General features: G+C 43.5%; 1 protein-coding gene across 1 annotated transcript in view; it reads right to left on the bottom strand.

Annotated features, from left to right (window-relative positions):
- Positions 1–201: 201 nt before the first annotated feature.
- JARID2 (jumonji and AT-rich interaction domain containing 2) overlaps positions 202–19,353 on the bottom strand; it is a 140,174-nt gene continuing 121,022 nt past the window's right edge. Inside the window, exons 12-18 of the mRNA XM_075270818.1 lie at positions 17,075–17,189; positions 14,524–14,629; positions 13,881–14,063; positions 13,466–13,596; positions 10,988–11,171; positions 9,658–9,765; positions 202–2,478 (exon numbers count right to left, since the gene is read on the bottom strand). Of these exons, the coding sequence (XP_075126919.1) occupies positions 2,296–2,478; positions 9,658–9,765; positions 10,988–11,171; positions 13,466–13,596; positions 13,881–14,063; positions 14,524–14,629; positions 17,075–17,189 (1,010 nt within the window). The 3' untranslated portion in view covers positions 202–2,295. The remainder of the gene's footprint in view (positions 2,479–9,657; positions 9,766–10,987; positions 11,172–13,465; positions 13,597–13,880; positions 14,064–14,523; positions 14,630–17,074; positions 17,190–19,353) is intronic.

Here is a 19,353-nt window from a genome sequence, read left to right as displayed (position 1 = left end):
CCTCTGTGTGCCTCTCATAGATGCCACCACAAGTCTTCATGGAGACACTATGGATTGCAATATGGGTCAGTCAAACAGAAGTCTACAGACTGCTAGCAAGAACACTAAGGTTTTGTGTCTAAGTGACTAAATGTTATTCAGCCCTAGCACCAGTGGAAGTCGGACAACATTGGCAAGTCTTAAAAATAATCAAAACACGTATCAAAAAAAAAATTGTCTCATTTATTAATAAACCTTGTTGTACAAACCTGAAAAGTAAACAAAACTGGCAATAAACAACATGGAGTCTTTCCGTCACAAGGAAAGAGAGCAGAGCAGTGCTAATAAATTAAATGTCAACCTGTAAGCCGTAGTCATAGAAGTTTACTGTCAAGAGGGAAAAAGCACACAGCAAGGCCATAAAACTGGACAACCACATTTGAAAACACTTGACTCAGTTTATGTTATTGTTAAATATTCAAAAACAGTTCAGTCTTCTGCAACAACAACCAACAAATTGTATTAAAGGACACTCTCCCAATAGTCACCACTGGCGAGTTCAGTGCAATATGGCTAGCTACAGGGTTTGTTTGTTTGTTTTTCGGATTTTTTTTCAATCATGAAACAAAGAACAAATTTTGTGAAAACAAATTTCCCTTTTTTTTTTGTTATTTTTTTTTTTTATACTTTAGTCCCACACATACAAACAACCAGAAAAAAGGGGCAAAAGTTCCGCCATTATTTCTTTTCAGTTGTTCAGTGATGTAAGCAGCACTTATATATGTTACAAGAATAACCCTGTAAGCATCCAGACCACCTGATGAAGAAACTGAAATGTAAGGCTTTTTCTTCATCTTTTTTTTTCTTCTCACCGTCCCCTGTCCACCCCAATCCCCAAAAGAAGGCTCAAGTATTTTATTCAATTTACAAGCATATGTACAAAAAAAAGGTTGTGATTTGTAATTTGTTTTTCTTTTCGCGAACACAGAGCTAACAGAGAAAAATAAGACAATGAGGAAAAATTAATTTTCACATTCACGACAGAACAAAAATAATTAAAAAAGGGGGGAAAAAAAAAAGTCAGACCCTAGTGGCTCTAGAAGGTGATGGATGATGCAAATTGGTCTCTGTCCTGGGAACACATGACAGAGAAGGGCTGGAACATAAAACAATGTACATACATATTAATGCTGATTGTGTGATGTGTTGAGATATAGTAGCAGTGGAATGAAATGGAATGTTAGAAAGATTGCACGTCTATGACATAGAAGCACTTCTGGCTTCGACCATTTATATATATATATATATTTATATACTTTAAATTCATCTTTTCCTTTTCTTTTCCAAAGGATGCTATTGAAGTTTTTTTTTCTTTTTTTTTTTTTAACATTTCTTTTTCATTTTTTGATAAAGTAGCCAACAGCACCAAAAATAACAGAATGGATTCCTTATGAAATCAGGCACAGTTTATATTCCCCCACCCCCCACGTGACTTCTGCCAGGAAGGCATAGCTTGAGTTCGTTTGCCTCTTCTTCTCCTTTAACTGATGCATAGAAATGTGCTGGTAACAGAGAACCATTTCCAAGTCTCAGCATTATGCCTCCGGTTTTGTTTGAAGAAAAAAAAAAAAAAAAAAAGTCCATCAGCTGCCAAACTATCCTCCGTGTTTTGTTTTTTTTTCTTTTTGTGTTTTGTTATTTTTTTTTTTAGTTTTTTTTACCTTTTAAGTTACTATATTTTAGACCCCAATTTTAAAAAAATTACAAAACTCATCTTGCACGTGACAGAATGAGACATAGCCAAGTAAAAGCAGATTTTGTTCAAGTTTCGATTTTTTTTTTCCTCTAGAAAAAAACTGCTCCCCTTGACTGGATAAAGAAATACAAAGGGGGGGGGGGAAACAAAAAAAACACCTTAAACTTATCAAAATGTTTTAAAAGCCTTTTTTTTCACACACGGTTGTCAAGGAAGGCTTTCTGTATAGAATTCAGTCTATGGGGCGGCAGAAAAAAAATCAAAAAACACAGACTGCCCCTCCTCTTAGACTACCATAAAACAGTGACTAGACTGCAGTGTTGAAAGTCTGACTGCAGCGTCTACATACAAAACAAAATAAAATCAACAGTTTAATGCTAAAACAAAGTTACTTCTCTAAAAACCAGAAGAAACAAAAAAAATCTTCATAGAGCTAGTGCAAAGACAGCCTGCATTCTACAGCAAGTACTCCAAACTATGGTAGAATTACAAAATAAAAATATATATTTATATATATATATTTATATGATGATCAGAGAACTGAGAGAGTGTTGGCATCTTCAGGATGAATTTGAAGCACTTTTGGACAAACTGATGGATGAAAGTCTGGAGCATGGCACATCAAGTGTGGCTCTCTTCCTTGGTCCCCTTTTTGGTGTAGTTTTAACCATACAGTTCTCAATGCTGTTGCTTTTATCAGACACCTTCCCGCAGATCTGATTGACAAGACTTATTATTTGTTCCTGGAAGCAAAATGAAAGTCATTAAAAATAGTAAGCGATAAAGCAGCAACTATTCTAGCTGCACAAAACCATATGTTGTGCATTACTACGATGTGGGAACGTTTACATAGATTTTGGCATTTCAATTCTGAATGTTCATTTTCTCTTGGTACAAAAGTATTCACAATTCTCACTTCTTACACTATAGAAAAAAAAAATTACCTTGGAAGAATTTCATTTAAAACAAAACAACAAGATTTGTGCCACCTTGTGGTCAACTTCAGAGCTACAGGTGAATTTGAAAAACATTTGGCATGTTGCTGGGATTCAGTGACAAACTTTACGCTAGGTTTATACTTGCACAAAAAAGAAAAAAAAATGCATTACGTATCTAAAACATATGGGGCTCAAACAGATCCTGCCAAAAGGTGTGAGACACTTACACTTAATCCTACGGCCATAAACATAGGAAGAGAACATCTCACCATGTATGTTTAAGGGGGGAGTCAGGGAAGGATTTAATGCAAGATCTATTTAGAAGAGTTTCCCTTGGGATTGGTCATCAATTGAAGATAAACAGGGCTGTGACACCGGGGACCCAGGCAAATCAGCCATTTGAAAATATGGACCCTCCACTTCACAGGTCATGTGACAACACATTCAATCCATGACATGGCCTGTTCTCAGCTCAGTACCATTCAAGTGAACAGGGTTGAGCTGCGATACCAAGCACAGCTGCTACAGAAATGTACAGCATGGTGCTTGGTTTTCAGTGTAGAGTCCATAGTGTTACCAAATTGATGAACTGTCCTTAGGACCACTTAGGTGGACGGTAAACAGTGGGTCCGTCCGGGACAGAGTATAACTGAACAGGGGAGGGGATTAATCATAAATCGTGTAACTCGCCTCTCCTTGAATTCAGCACCAGTCATCGGCCTCTTCTGGTCTTAGAGACTTGGCCTCAGCGGTCACGTCGGTGTCATAACAACGATGTAACCCATGTGATGTTACTTAGGTGTCATTTTGCATAAAGATGCAGATGTGACTGCTGCGGCCTAATAACAGGCCTCAGAGACGTCATGAATGGCATCAGGAGACGGCTAAGATCCCAAGAGGCCAGTAGACCTGCACTGTTTATTATGTTTAATCACCTCCCATGCACCTTATACTTTGGGGTTTGAAGAAATTTTGGGGAAAATTTGTAAAAGAAAACTGTATGGGCCTCTATAGGGGATTACAGTGTGTGGATTTGCTACTGTCATACATTAAACTGTATGGGGGCCACTATGGGACATTATAGTAAGTGGAGGTGCCACTATATGACATTATTGTGTGTGTGGGGGCTACTGTAAGAAATTAGTGTGTAGAAGGGCCACTAAAGGGCATTATAGTGTGAAATGGGGCCACTACAGAACAATATACTGTGTCCCCAGCGTTTTGGTGTCTAAATATGCAGTCTGTTCAGTCATACACCATTCCATCATTCCTCAGAAGCCCTGAACCCAATGTGATTGCTGAGGCAAATTAGTGGGGATGGAGGGCCCAGACATTATTTTTACAGGGGCCCTCTGCCGCCTTTGTCCGCCCCTTCTTTAATGTGTCTTATTTGCACAAGTTTACAAAATTATACTTAAAGGGGTTGTCCCATCACAAGGATCCTATCTATACTGCTTGTTAATGTGGATGTAAGACTTTTCCTAAATACACTGCTTCAGCAAAACTGCTTTGTTTGTCCACTATCTTACTTTATTCATTTTTTTGTGGCCACAGCCCTGACCTAGCTGCTCATGAGTCAAGTGATGCATCAGCCTGCTCTCAGGGGGGAGGGAGGAGGGGCTAAGTGCACGGGAGCGAGCCTGGAAGGGGGGGGGGGGGGTAGTTTACGCTTTGGGGGGGAAGGGGCCGCCAATACAGGGTTAGACGCCGGCACAGGTGAAGCCATCAACATCGCCATGCTTCTGCCCTGCATGAAGCCAGCAGCGGCAGAAGCGATGCTGCTATGCCGGGGGGGAGGGGGGGGGGGAGCGGAATAACAGCTTCGCTTCTGCCGCTGCTGGCTTCATACAGGGCAGAAGCATAGCGATGTTGCTGGCTTCACCTGTGCCAGCGTCTAACACTCCCCGGCATCCACTGTAATAGAGAGGCGGATTCTGGGGACTGTTAGACGCCGGCACAGGTGAAGCCAGCAACATCGCTATGCTTCTGCCCTGCATGAAGCCAGCAGCGGCAGAAGCGATGCTGTTATTCCGCTCCGCGGTCACATATGCAAAGCCAAGCGGCGAGATGCCGCCGGCTCTGTGTGCGCGCTCATAGACCAGTCTAGCCTTCACAATGCGAATACAGACCCGACACCCTGTCGGGTCTGTATTCGCATTGTGAAGGCTAGACTGCTCTATGAGCACGCGCGCGCAGGGCCAGCGGCATCTCGCCGCTTGGCTTTGCATATGTGACCCCGCCCACCAATGACGCAACAAAGCCGGAAGACAGAAGATTTCACAGAAACGAAGACGGGTAAGTATGCGACGTGGGAATACCCCTTTAAAATGAGTTGCCTAAAAGCTGAGAAAAACCTTAAAAAATGTTGCCCTGGGGCAACAAGTTGGCACTCTAGGTCCGGACCCACCAAACATCTGATTGTACTGGGAAAAAGCTGTGACAGCCAGGCAATTTCAACAGCAGGAGCCACTGGAGGGAAAATGTATTATTACATTGTACCTATTCGGATAAATAAACATCCGGGTAATACAAAGGCAGAAGTTCTGTCAGAACAGGATCGGCTCATGGAAAACTATCACTCATGAATTGGGGGAATCTAATAGGGTATATGGACAGGTGCTGTCTTTAGGTAACAATCCATTTAAATACAGCAAAAAGAAGATAAAAGGATGCAAATGCAGGTTGTGTCTTCATATAACTGTTCATACGTACATATGAATGCACTCGTATGCACCCCTTAATAGAGATGAGCGAACACTAAAATGTTCGAGGTTCGAAATTCGATTCGAACAGCCGCTCACTGTTCGAGTGTTCGAATGGGTTTCGAACCCCATTATAGTCTATGGGGAACATAAACTCGTTAAGGGGGAAACCCAAATTCGTGTCTGGAGGGTCACCAAGTCCACTATGACACCCCAGGAAATGATACCAACACCCTGGAATGACACTGGGACAGCAGGGGAAGCATGTCTGGGGGCATAAAAGTCACTTTATTTCATGGAAATCCCTGTCAGTTTGCGATTTTCGCAAGCTAACTTTTCCCCATAGAAATGCATTGGCCAGTGCTGATTGGCCAGAGTACGGAACTCGACCAATCAGCGCTGGCTCTGCTGGAGGAGGCGGAGTCTAAGATAGCTCCACACCAGTCTCCATTCAGGTCCGACCTTAGACTCCGCCTCCTCCGGCAGAGCCAGCGCTGATTGGCCGAAGGCTGGCCAATGCATTCCTATGCGAATGCAGACTTAGCAGTGCTTAGTCAGTTTTGCTCAACTACACATCTGATGCACACTCGGCACTGCTACATCAGATGTAGCAATATGATGTAGCAGAGCCGAGGGTGCACTAGAACCCCTGTGCAAACTCAGTTCACGCTAATAGAATGCATTGGCCAGCGCTGATTGGCCAATGCATTCTATTAGCCCGATGAAGTAGAGCTGAATGTGTGTGCTAAGCACACTCATTCAGCACTGCTTCATCACGCCAATACAATGCATTAGCCAGTGCTGATTGGCCAGAGTACGGAATTCGGCCAATCAGCGCTGGCTCTGCTGGAGGAGGCGGAGTCTAAGGTCGGACCTGAATGGAGACTGGTGTGGAGCGATCTTAGACTCCGCCTCCTCCAGCAGAGCCAGCGCTGATTGGCCGAATTCCGTACTCTGGCCAATCAGCGCTGGCCAATGCATTCTATTAGCCCGATGAAGTAGAGCTGAATGTGTGTGCTAAGCACACACATTCAGCACTGCTTCATCACGCCAATACAATGCATTAGCCAGTGCTGATTGGCCAGAGTACGGAATTCGGCCAATCAGCGCTGGCTCTGCTGGAGGAGGCGGAGTCTAAGATCGCTCCACACCAGTCTCCATTCAGGTCCGACCTTAGACTCCGCCTCCTCCGGCAGAGCCAGCGCTGATTGGCCGAAGGCTGGCCAATGCATTCCTATGCGAATGCAGACTTAGCAGTGCTGAGTCAGTTTTGCTCAACTACACATCTGATGCACACTCGGCACTGCTACATCAGATGTAGCAATCTGATGTAGCAGAGCCGAGGGTGGACTAGAACCCCTGTGCAAACTCAGTTCACGCTAATAGAATGCATTGGCCAGCGCTGATTGGCCAATGCATTCTATTAGCCCGATGAAGTAGAGCTGAATGTGTGTGCTAAGCACACACATTCAGCACTGCTTCATCACGCCAATACAATGCATTAGCCAGTGCTGATTGGCCAGAGTACGGAATTCGGCCAATCAGCGCTGGCTCTGCTGGAGGAGGCGGAGTCTAAGGTCGGACCTGAATGGAGACTGGTGTGGAGCGATCTTAGACTCCGCCTCCTCCAGCAGAGCCAGCGCTGATTGGCCGAATTCCGTACTCTGGCCAATCAGCGCTGGCCAATGCATTCTATTAGCTTGATGAAGCACAAGGGTTCAAGCGCACCCTCGGCTCTGATGTAGCAGAGCTGAGGCTGCACAAGGGTTCAAGCGCACCCTCGGCTCTGATGTAGGAGAGCCGAGGGTGCACTTGAACCCTTGTGCACCCTCAGCTCTGCTACATCAGAGCCGAGGGTGCGCTTGAACCCTTGTGCACACTCTGCTTCATCAAGCTAATAGAATGCATTGGCCAGCGCTGATTGGCCAATGTATTCTATTAGCCTGATGAAGTAGAGCTGAATGTGTGTGCTAAGCACACACATTCAGCTCTACTTCATCGGGCTAATAGAATGCATTGGCCAGCGCTGATTGGCCAGAGTACGGAACTCGACCAATCAGCGCTGGCTCTGCTGGAGGAGGCGGAGTCTAAGATCGCTCCACACCAGTCTCCATTCAGGTCCGACCTTAGACTCCGCCTCCTCCAGCAGAGCCAGCGCTGATTGGCCGAATTCCGTACTCTGGCCAATCAGCACTGGCTAATGCATTGTATTGGCGTGATGAAGCAGTGCTGTATGTGTGTGCTTAGCACACACATTCAGCTCTACTTCATCGGGCTAATAGAATGCATTGGCCAATCAGCGCTGGCCAATGCATTCTATTAGCGTGAACTGAGTTTGCACAGGGGTTCTAGTGCACCCTCGGCTCTGCTACATCAGATTGCTACATCTGATGTAGCAGTGCCGAGTGTGCATCAGATGTGTAGTTGAGCAAAACTGACTCAGCACTGCTAAGTCTGCATTCGCATAGGAATGCATTGGCCAGCCTTCGGCCAATCAGCGCTGGCTCTGCCGGAGGAGGCGGAGTCTAAGGTCGGACCTGAATGGAGACTGGTGTGGAGCGATCTTAGACTCCGCCTCCTCCAGCAGAGCCAGCGCTGATTGGTCGAGTTCCGTACTCTGGCCAATCAGCGCTGGCCAATGCATTCTATTAGCCCGATGAAGTAGAGCTGAATGTGTGTGCTTAGCACACACATTCAGCTCTACTTCATCAGGCTAATAGAATACATTGGCCAATCAGCGCTGGCCAATGCATTCTATTAGCTTGATGAAGCAGAGTGTGCACAAGGGTTCAAGCGCACCCTCGGCTCTGATGTAGCAGAGCTGAGGGTGCACAAGGGTTCAAGTGCACCCTCGGCTCTCCTACATCAGAGCCGAGGGTGCGCTTGAACCCTTGTGCAGCCTCGGCTCTGCTACATCAGAGCCGAGGGTGCGCTTGAACCCTTGTGCACACTCTGCTTCATCAAGCTAATAGAATGCATTGGCCAGCACTGATTGGCCAGAGTACGGAATTCGGCCAATCAGCGCTGGCCAATGCATCCCTATGGGAAAAAGTTTATCTCACAAAAATCACAATTACACACCCGATAGAGCCCCAAAAAGTTATTTTTAATAACATTCCCCCCTAAATAAAGGTTATCCCTAGCTATCCCTGCCTGTACAGCTATCCCTGTCTCATAGTCACAAAGTTCACATTCTCATATGACCCGGATTTGAAATCCACTATTCGTCTAAAATGGAGGTCACCTGATTTCGGCAGCCAATGACTTTTTCCAATTTTTTTCAATGCCCCCGGTGTCGTAGTTCCTGTCCCACCTCCCCTGCGCTGTTATTGGTGCAAAAAAGGCGCCAGGGAAGGTGGGAGGGGAATCGAATTTTGGCGCACTTTACCACGTGGTGTTCGATTCGATTCGAACATGGCGAACACCCTGATATCCGATCGAACATGTGTTCGATAGAACACTGTTCGCTCATCTCTACCCCTTAACATCCACACACTGAAAGAGGACCTTTCATCAGATTGGGCACAAGCAGTTCTATATACTGCTGGAAAGCCGACAGTGCGCTGAATTCAGCGCACTATCGGCTTTCTTGATCTGTGCCCCGGGTAATACGCTATTGGTCCCGGTACCATAGCGCTTTACAGTCAGAAGGGCGTTTCTGACAGTCTGTCAGGAATATCCTTCTCTACATCAGCGCCTATCACGCTGCACAGTGTGAGCGGGGAGGAACGCCCCCTTCCTCTGCTCACAGTGCTCGTCCATAGACGAGTATTATCAGGAGGGGAGGGGGCGTTCCTCCCTGCTCACACAGTACAGCGCGATAGGCTCTGCTGTGGAGAAGGACGTACCTGACTGACTGTCAGAAACGCCCTTCTGACTGTAAAGAGCTACGGTACCGGGACCGATAGCTCTTTACCAGGGGCACAGATCAGGAAAGCTGATAGTGCGCTGAATTCAGCGTACTGTCGGCTTTCCAGCAGTATATAGAACTGCCTGTGCCCAATCTAATGAAAGGTCCTCTTTAAATACACTTCATATCGGTGTACAAATGTACTGGTGGATGACTGGTTCATGCACCTTTGTGTGTATTATCCTATATGATATAAAAGATGGCTGGACCACTGTACAAGCACTTTTACCATTTTTCCTCATTATAAGGTCTTGTGAGCTGGGCCCTCACTCCCATATGTAGCCTATAATGGCTGTCGAACATGCAGTAACTACACAAAAAGTATATTATGTATATATTCTAGATTACTACCAGTCGGATTTATCAACGAACCTCATCATAGCGATACATCAGCTTTAACCCGCGACATGACTTCTGCTTCTCCACGTGACGTAGTGCACACTCCAGGCAGAACACGACATTCTCATTTTCTTGCACCACCTGAGAGAAAATAAAGCGAAGGAGAATATTAGACAAGAACAACATTCGGTCAGTATTGAGCAGGAAATGGAGCCAGTACTGAAACACAGCTACATAATCTCATTGAGGTGGAGGTTAAATAGTGATTGTACGCAGTAATTATATTACATACTGGAGGATGCCCGCCAGTGCACATTGCTCTAATGAATGATACAATATGAAGAAGTGGCCTGTGTGGCAGTAACAAACCCAGTAATTTGAGTCCCTTTGTACCAACAGCAAGGTAAGAGGCAGGCCGTAGATGGACATCCAGAATGGAAACCAATTTTCAAAGGGCCACTAAACCTAAAATACAAGTTGGTCCAAAATGAGAAGGTGACTGGTAACAGTTACAAAATATATGTAAAAGTTCCCATATCATGACATGGTGTGTAAGTGTGCCAGATATCTTAAAGATATTGCTCACCCATTTAGGCGGTTAATAGTCCCCTAGAAAGCAATTTTTATTGGAAGAGGAACATATTAGGATATGTAAGGGGACTACAATTATTTGTCTCCTACACAAGTTAGGGACATAAAATGCTAGCCTTGTCACCCTATTAAAACAATCTATAGGATAAGTGATCATACACTGCCTCTGTATCCTCCGAACCTCCCCTGCTGGCTTACGCTAATACAGTATATAGATATAGCAATCGGCTAATACCAATATAGTATCAGTGCACAACTGCTGATTAAAGACATTATGTATCGCGCCGCATCACAAACTGACAACTGAATAGTTAACAGGGATGGGGTGAGAAGCAAACAATAACATGAATTTTATCACGATTTGCTCAAATAGATTTGTCATGAATAGATGACATCACTTATTCATGCGGGAGCCAGCAAGATGTATAAACTGGAAATACTGATAAAAAATTTTTTTTTTAATTTACAAATCTCGAAATTCAATTCTACAAATAGTAAACACAACTGCCTGATGTGTCATCATCACTGAGTTTATATATACAGATACAATGCATAAGTAATGCTATGGAAGTAAGTATATTGTAGATGAAATGGGAGTAAGGAACCATGTCATATTGTGATTGCAAGCTGCATCCAGCCATGCTATCTCTCGTCTTAGAAGTAATGTGCTGCTGTGAATATAATTATTGCATGTTCTCAAGAAGAAGACTGAAGAACATACTGCAGTAACCAAAGCATTGACACCACCATTACCAAATCTGCTCTTGCTCACCATGGAAAGGTAACACAAATGCTGGCAAATCTGGCATCTTCTCTCGGACGTTTCAAACTGCAGCCACTTCCGAGGCTTTTTCTTCCCATCCATGGATGAGTTGCTGGTGTCATGGCTCCCATAGCGTGCCGATGAATGGAGGCCTGCCTCAAAGAGTTCCCTTCTCTGCCTCAACTCTGTATCCCTGACCAACAAAAAAGCAAGTCAGAAACTGCATGGTGGATCACTCTACCCTCATTACAGCCAGCTCTTCCACAGCTCTGTAGTCAGGGTGAAGCAATAAGAACTGGAACTGAAAAGGAAATTTGTTGACTTGCAAAGCACGTAGGATATATGTCGAAATAGGATGACACCTGTGGTTACACTCTACTCCTCAGTTATGGGGCTATACTGGACTCAAGCTGCCGGTAAATACTGCAGCTCAGGTCTCAGGACACTGCATAAGCTGAATCCATCACAATGCTTCAGATTATGGTGTATGGCCTCGGTTTTCATATGGAGATGCTCTCAACGTTCAGCTATTCCTTATACGGGAGGGGATCTCCAGAGAAAGTTGCAACACAAATATAATTCGAAGATATAGTTACGGATACTGGTCATCAACCACCACCTCTGGGAAACAGACGCTACATAGTAGACAAAAAAAACAGCATTAAACAAGCAACACCACCAAGTCACAAGCCCGGCAAGCTTATGAAACATAATAGATTGGTTGTTGCCGTTAACATGCTAATATTGAGACTTGGCTTGTTACGAGCAAAAGCTTTCTGTGAAATCCTGCATTTCTTTAAGCTTTCTCTTGCTTCTTTATTGGGAGCTGTACACGGCTTCCCATTGTGTGCAATGTTGGGGTTTGTGTGTGTAATGAAAAGAAAATAAGGGCGGAGGAGGGTAACCAAACAATTATCTCGGGCATTAAACATAGAAACTTGCTCTTGGGTTTGTACGAAAGAGGAGATTCTCATCTTTCATATGACACTATGAAAGAGATATCATTTGTTGAAAACACAGTCGGGGTTGGGAGCAACTACCGTATTTTCCGGACTATAAGCCGCACATAAAAACCTACGATTTCCTCAGAAATCGTAAGTGCGGCTTATAGTCCGGTGCGGCTTATATATGGATGGAAGCGGCGGCAAAGACTGCGTGCCGCTTCCATACATACATAAAAGGCACCGCAAGGGTGCATTCACACTACCGAACGCCGGCGTGTATCACAGCCGTACACGCCGGCGTTACAGCAGGGCTGCCGGACACTTCCTATTCATTTCTATGGGAGCAGGCATGCGAGCGCTCCCCATAGAAATGAATGGACAGACACTTCCCATTCATTTCTATGGGAGCCGGCATGCGAGCGCTCCCTATAGAAATGAATGGAAAAAAGCAGTCCATTCATTTCTATGGGGAGCGCTCGCATGCCTGCTCCCATAGAAATGAATAGGAAGTGTCCGGCAGCCCTGCTGTCACGCTGAAACAGAACGTGAAACTTACCCAGCGGTGCAGGGCGGGCGGGCGGGCATTCAGGCCTCCTCTGCCTCCGATGTTCCGTCCTTCTCCTCCGGCGCTCGCTGATAATGGCCTGGGCGCATGCGCAATATCATAATGCTTCTACTGCGCATGTGCCCTGGCCATTATCAGCTTGCGAGCGCCGGAGGAGGACGGAACATCGGAGGAAGAGGAGGCCTGAATGCCCGCCCACCCTGCACCGCTCGGTAAGTTTCACATTCTGTTTCAGGCTTTTATTTTAAAACGGGGGGGGGGGGGGGGTAGTTTAATCTAACGTTTACGGTTGGGCTCTATCAGCATGATTTTGCTGATAGAGCCCCTCCTCGCCTGCCGAGCGCTTCCAATAGAAGCGGCTGGCACGCGGGGGGTTAAGCGGCCGCTGGCAAAGTCTGCCTGCCGCCGCTTTCAATAAGATATAATGCGCACCGGACTGCGGCTTATAGTCCGGTGCGCCTTATATATGAACCGAGACGGACTATAAGGCGCTCATGGGCAATGCGGCTTATAGTCCAGTGCGCCTTATAGTCCGTAAAATACGGTACATAAAAATATCCCAATTCTGACTGTATTTCCCTTTGGAAACAAAACAGGAAAAACCTTAGTGTCTAATGAAAAGAGAATCTCCTCTTTCATACAACACTAGAAGCAAGTTTCTACTTTTTAGAACACCCAAGATATAAAAACTGTGTAAAAGGGACCCTCCCCATTCTCTCTTTATTACACACACAAACCTGCATATTGTACACAGTGACAAGCAGCTCTCAATAAAGAAGCAAGGGAAGCAATAAAGAAACGCATGACTTCAAAAAAAGGCGTATATTGTAAAACTTGTTACAATATACAATGTTACAAAAGCTGCCAGAAAACCAAAAGCTGAAAGTTTAGTTACACTTTAATATAATTTTCAAACTTCTACAATGTGAAACTGATGGTGTTGTGGACCCAACACCTCAGCCATATATCTCCTTTTACCTGAGCTCTCCGAGCAGTGAAGAAATGACACTCAGAGTTGGGCTGTTCTCCTTTTTAGCCTCAGCTGTTGCAATTTGATATAATAATTTCTCCATAGAGAACGGTTTTGCTATGTGTCGACGTTTCATTTCCTGAAAGAAAAAAATTAGACATTGAGCAAAACGTGATGGAAAGATAATGAAATTCTGCAGCAAGAACATATTATAGATGTGATCTATAAGACACATGTAAAGATGAATTCCGATAATATGTCATTTGTCTTATAACTAGCCTGACTTCTAACTAGGGTGGAACTATATGTGATGTGGATGCTAGATACTCTTCTGTTACTAGCAGCATGTCAGGAACATGGTCATTGCTGGAAAATCGCTATATATTAAAGGGAGCAATTAAGTTTGCAAATATTCATGTATACCTTGGCAGTTTTGAAGCCCATGCTTGTCCACTGGGTGGTTGCAAAGTGCACAGTTTCAGAAACACTGTAGCCACAGCACACTTTTGACACAAAGGATCCTGGGAAGCAGACCACAAACTGTCCGCTCTGCTGTACAGTACGGTGCACCTTGATCCCCTCCTTGCACAGCACCTCTGGGGAGATCTGTGGGTGGAAAATGTTAGAAATATTATTAGGGTATGTGAATATAGACTTCAAATGCAATGTCAGAAAAAAACATTATTCAAAAAGAAGCAAAATACTGACTACTTGCTAACTGGCAAGAAAGAATATTCACCACACAGGTACATATTGAGCAAAGAGAGATGATGTTCATGTTATCTATATGCCAAAACTGAAAATCTTCACAACTGTACCCTGGAAAACATCCAGAAGATAAATGTAGATATTTAAACTAGGTGCTATAACTCTGCCACTAGCAAACAGTCAAGCTGATAAGTAGGTCTCCCTTTCAGGTCATGTGTAAATCTGTTGGAAATTTACAGTCTCCAAAAGGGCCTGAAATACTGGTGAACAGATGTAATGTATAACGGCAGGACGGCAGCAAAAGTGTGAACAAGTCTACCAATAACCAATCAATTTCACATACACAGAATGCACTTACCATGACATTGCTTTCAAGCATCTGAAGACCAGGAGTACCATTGGCTTGAAGTAGAGTATGTACCACTTTGTCAAGTTTGCTCTCTTCCTCAGCAGGAATGCAATACCTATATCAGGACATAGTGGATGTTAGAGCAACACAGAGGGATCCAGATCTATAAGAGATTGCCTTCATTTTTGTCTGTGCCAGTTGTCATCCATAAGCTGTCTATTTAGATGTAATACTTTTACCATTTATGACCGTTTGGTTACTTAATATGTTTCACTGTAAAAATGGGAGGATTCCTTTTGATAGTAGTACCCTTGTTCTAAAAGTTACATCAGAAAACACTCTAAAGATATTGTCCGGGAGTTTAAGAAATTAAAGGGATCCTATCATTAAAGCTCAATTTTTTCTGCATACCACATAGGAATAGCCTTAAGAAAGGCTTTTCTTCTCCTACCTTTAGATGTCTTCTCCGCACCGCCGTTCAGTATATAATCCGGATTTTCATCGGTATGCTAATGAGTTCTCTCGCAGCACTGGGGGCGTCCCCAAGGCTGCGAGAGAACTCTCCAGCGCCGCCTACATCTTCTTCAGGAATGTCCTCTTCACGGGTCTTCTTCCGCAGTGGCTTCAATCTTCTAGGCCTCGGGCAAAGCCGACTGGGCATGCCCACCGGCCACAAGAAAATGGTTGCTTACACAGTATAGTAAGCAGCCATTTTCTTGTGGCCGGCAGGCATGCACAGTCGGCTTTGCCCAAAGCCTAGAAGTTTTAAGCCAAAGCCGGAAGAAGACCTGTTCATGAAGAAGATAGAGGCAGCGCTGGAGAGTTCTCTTGCAGCATTGGGGACACCCCCAGTGCTGCGTGAGAACTCATTTGCATACGGACGAAAACAGGATTATATACCGAACGGCAAAGCATAGAAGACATCTAAAGGTAGGAGAAGAATAGCCTTTCTTAAGGCTATTCCTACGTGGTAGGCAGAAAAAAATTGAATTTTAATAATATATGTAGAATAATATGTATATACATAACATGTAGATTTTTTTTTTTAATTCATTTTTTGAATTTATAACATTTCCTGCAATGACACAGTTTTCTTTCTTGAATTCCCAGACAATCCCTTTAAAGCCAGTGATTTTTGTGATGAACAGTGCACAGGTGTATCATTTACTTTATTCAACTGCACAAAGCGGCCGCCAGCTCATGTGATCAGGAGAATGATCTGCATACATACACATTAATATGCCCGGAATACAGGGCTTAAAAAAAATTAAATAGTCACTGGAGTGGAGCTTTAGTCTGGATTTAAAATTTTGACATATTTTGGAGGAGTGTTCTATTTGTCTCAAAAATGCCAGATGTTACTTTAAAGAGAACCTTTCACCACATCTATCGATTCTAGCCCTACACATCTGTTAATAGGCATAGTTTCACCGATTTCAGAGCAGTTAGAATTTTCTCTCTAGCCTCCGCTGTTTCTAAGTACCCTTATTTCTGGTGACCGATATGCTATTTTAACTCTGTTCTGTCAGAAGGGCCGTGTCAGGCAGGGGGTGTGATTCAGAGCTCCAATCAGAGGCAGCCTGTGTAAGAGCTCAGAATCACGCCCCCTTGTCTGCTCCTGCCTGACATCGCCCTCCTGACAGTACAGAGTCTAAATAGCATATCTGGCACCAGAAAAAATTCCCACTGTGCCAGCATGAGTGGAGCAGCATCTATTCACTGATGTAGAGAGCTGTGATTTTTGGAGATGGTGAAAGATTCCCTTTAAAGTGTATCACAAACTATTGCAAAGTCTACATATACAGAAATTTGGTTATTTGTATAGTGTAGGGATTTTTTATTTTTTTTTGCAGGGGGGTGGGTTCTCATAACCTTCTGCATAACATTTCAAAAATGCCAGAAAGATTGCAATTTCCAAATGTTGAAAAAATTTAAATTCAGTCTACATATATCCAGATGAACACACAGCACTTCCTCTTAGAATAGAGGTACACGAAACCTGACCTGATTGGACATGCTAGTGTACATATAGGATGGCTGCCAAAGGACATAACCTTTTTCAGAATAAATAATGCAATGTTCATTACAGTAGAATGGTAGCCAGGCTCCCTATGTGAACTCTTTAGTTTGTGTACACATGAGACGTATAACACGACGTGACTGCCATAGTACACATTGTAAGAAATATTCACTAAGGAGATTGGCATTGTAAGAAATATCCACTAAGGACATTGAAATGTAGGCTGCTGGACATCGAAGTGTTTCTGGACCACTGAGCTCCTGAAACTGTTTACTCAATAATCCAGGAAAATGAAGAATTCCAATTTCTATAAGGCTAGCGAGTCCATTCAATAACATGAGTAAAGGAGTTGCAGTGACACAGTAATCTTTGGTCACACAAGAGTTGTGACCAACGTTACCGTGTAGCCCTAGCCTAATGGTGGTAAGGCGCTACTACACTCACACACAACATCACAAAAAGACTTAAACACATAGTATAAAAGAAAGCCAATGGTAATGCTGGTGACAGTGTGCGACACTTAAAGATCTCAACACTTACCAAATGCAGTCAGCACCAGTGTGTAAGTAGTCAATGTAGGGAAGGTGATTTTGGTCTCGGGACCAGCATGAGGTAGAAAAAACCATGCCAATATTGAGCCAAGGAATTGTTACTCCTGAAACAGGAAAATAAAGAACTCTATTTACAGTGTCAAGACAAGCAATAGCTGTGAGAATAAAACATCAAGGCTACAGTTGGAAAGAAGATTTTATCAGTAGATCAGAAAGCCGGACATCATGACCCATACCACATTTTTGTCTATCATCCCACAATCTTAACACCTGCTTTACTGCAAAAACATTTGAAGTGTTGCCAGGGGTGAGTGCAAGAAATCTTCACTGCTATTATATTATTGATGCTTCTTTGGGAGGGGCGATGAATTGATAGTAGGCACAGAAATAAGCATTCCCTTCACCTGCACAGCAGGGAAGGAGAACAAATGGTCAGACTTAGAAAGCTTCAATTTGTAAAAATGAAGATTTCAAGGCACTTTCAATCACTAAGGACATGGCAGTTTCTGAAGATGGCACAGCTTTGGTGTTCACTACAAATATCATACTAAAGACATATATATGGTGAAAGCAGAATCAATGGATAACCTATAAACACTCCGTGCCAAAAAAAAAGCACTAAGAAGAGTTGTTGGGATGGGATGAACTTTGTGCGTTAATGAAATGATATATGTAAGTGATTACAATATTAGACTAAAAGGATAAGTTTACTGGGGAAAACTGTACAATTGGATGGAGGCTCTAGTGCCTTGTTGGGCCACGTGTAGCCTGGGTACAAGATGAGATACTGGGCATGGATACTCCAGTCCAAGCTCTATGGCTTGGTATGAGCAACAAGAAAAACAGGATTTACCACTCTCTCTACAGGCATGGTTCCATAAAAGCAGACCACCGGCTATTAACCATTGTTTTTTATTCAAAATAAAAAACAGATAGAGCCAAAGAAAGAAAATCTTGTGTCAAAGATAACATGCTTCATGGTTTAAAATACATCCTCAGATCAGAAGACACATAAGAGACTGAACAAAAGACCACATCTTTAACTCTAGCACTTCCTTCTTATGCTAATTCCTTGTGACTTGATTAAAATCTATATACCCATTTATTTATGTACATGTGTGTGTATATGTTAATAAAACTTCTCCACCAATCAACTTTGTTAATTAAGAAAGTGCTAGAGCTTAAAGATGTGGTTCAATCTCTTTTGTGTCTTTTGATCTGAGGAAGGGTTTGTTTTTTTTTTAAACCCCGAAACGTGTTATCTCCGACGCCATATATTTTTTCTTTGGGTTTATCTATTTTTTATTTTGAATAAAAACCAACGGTTAATATTTCCACGTGGTCCACATTTATGGAACAATTATTGTAGAGTCAGCAAAAAATCCTGATTTGTATTTTGTTGTCTGTAGTATACGTTGAAACGTCCTTGGCAGTTCCAGGAGCAGTTTGTGAGTGATGCTGCCCTTTTATACTATACATATTGATGCCGTTATAGTGGTTGTGTCTATACACAACCGCATCACATGAGCACTCAACCACAGAGGATTAAAGGCTTTCACCTTTAGGGTCTTTCCCTAAAACAAATCACAAGTTCTGCACAGGGAGTGCTTATTTCTGTTCTTTTTCCCCTTCTCTTTAGTATACACAGTCCAGGTGGTATCCTTTAGGACTCTCTTCCACCAGAGGCTGCAGCTAGGCCTGTAGAACCTGCATACCTGAAGGTTGTTAAAGTTTGTGTTCTAGCAGGTTCCACAGATGTTCAACTGGAGATAAATCTAAAAAAAAATTCCTTGGCCTGCTTGCATGGCAATCTGGCGGAGAAGTTTTTGGGAAACCCTTGCTTTGTAAGGGTGAGTGTTATTCTGCTGAAAAATGCCAGATGAAAGCCCAGCCATGTGAGGCAACACATATGGTCTCTGGATGTCCTGCACATATTACTGTTAGTTTCCCTTGTATCACTACAAGGGGTGACTGACTGCTGTATGTAATGGCTGCCCAGATTATCACACCAGCAGATGGGGCAGTGTTTTGCTCCACAATAAGGATATAAGCTCTTATCACGAGACCCCCATACTAAAACATGACTGTTGTCAGATTCCAACATAACTTGGATTTGTCACTAGAATCTAGGCTGTTCCAGTCCATGTTTCTTGTTCACGACACCGCTGTAAACTAAGGCGATGATGGCTGGAAGATAATGCAGGCAATGGGAGACATTTGTGACACCAATTTTCCTTTTGCTAAGTGCCTGGAAATGATTCCCCCAAG

Source organism: Leptodactylus fuscus, chromosome 4 (assembly GCF_031893055.1).
Source record: "Leptodactylus fuscus isolate aLepFus1 chromosome 4, aLepFus1.hap2, whole genome shotgun sequence".
Taxonomy (NCBI): domain Eukaryota; kingdom Metazoa; phylum Chordata; class Amphibia; order Anura; family Leptodactylidae; genus Leptodactylus; species Leptodactylus fuscus.
Note: the sequence above shows the minus strand (reverse complement) of the source record. Positions and strands in the feature narration are given on the sequence as shown.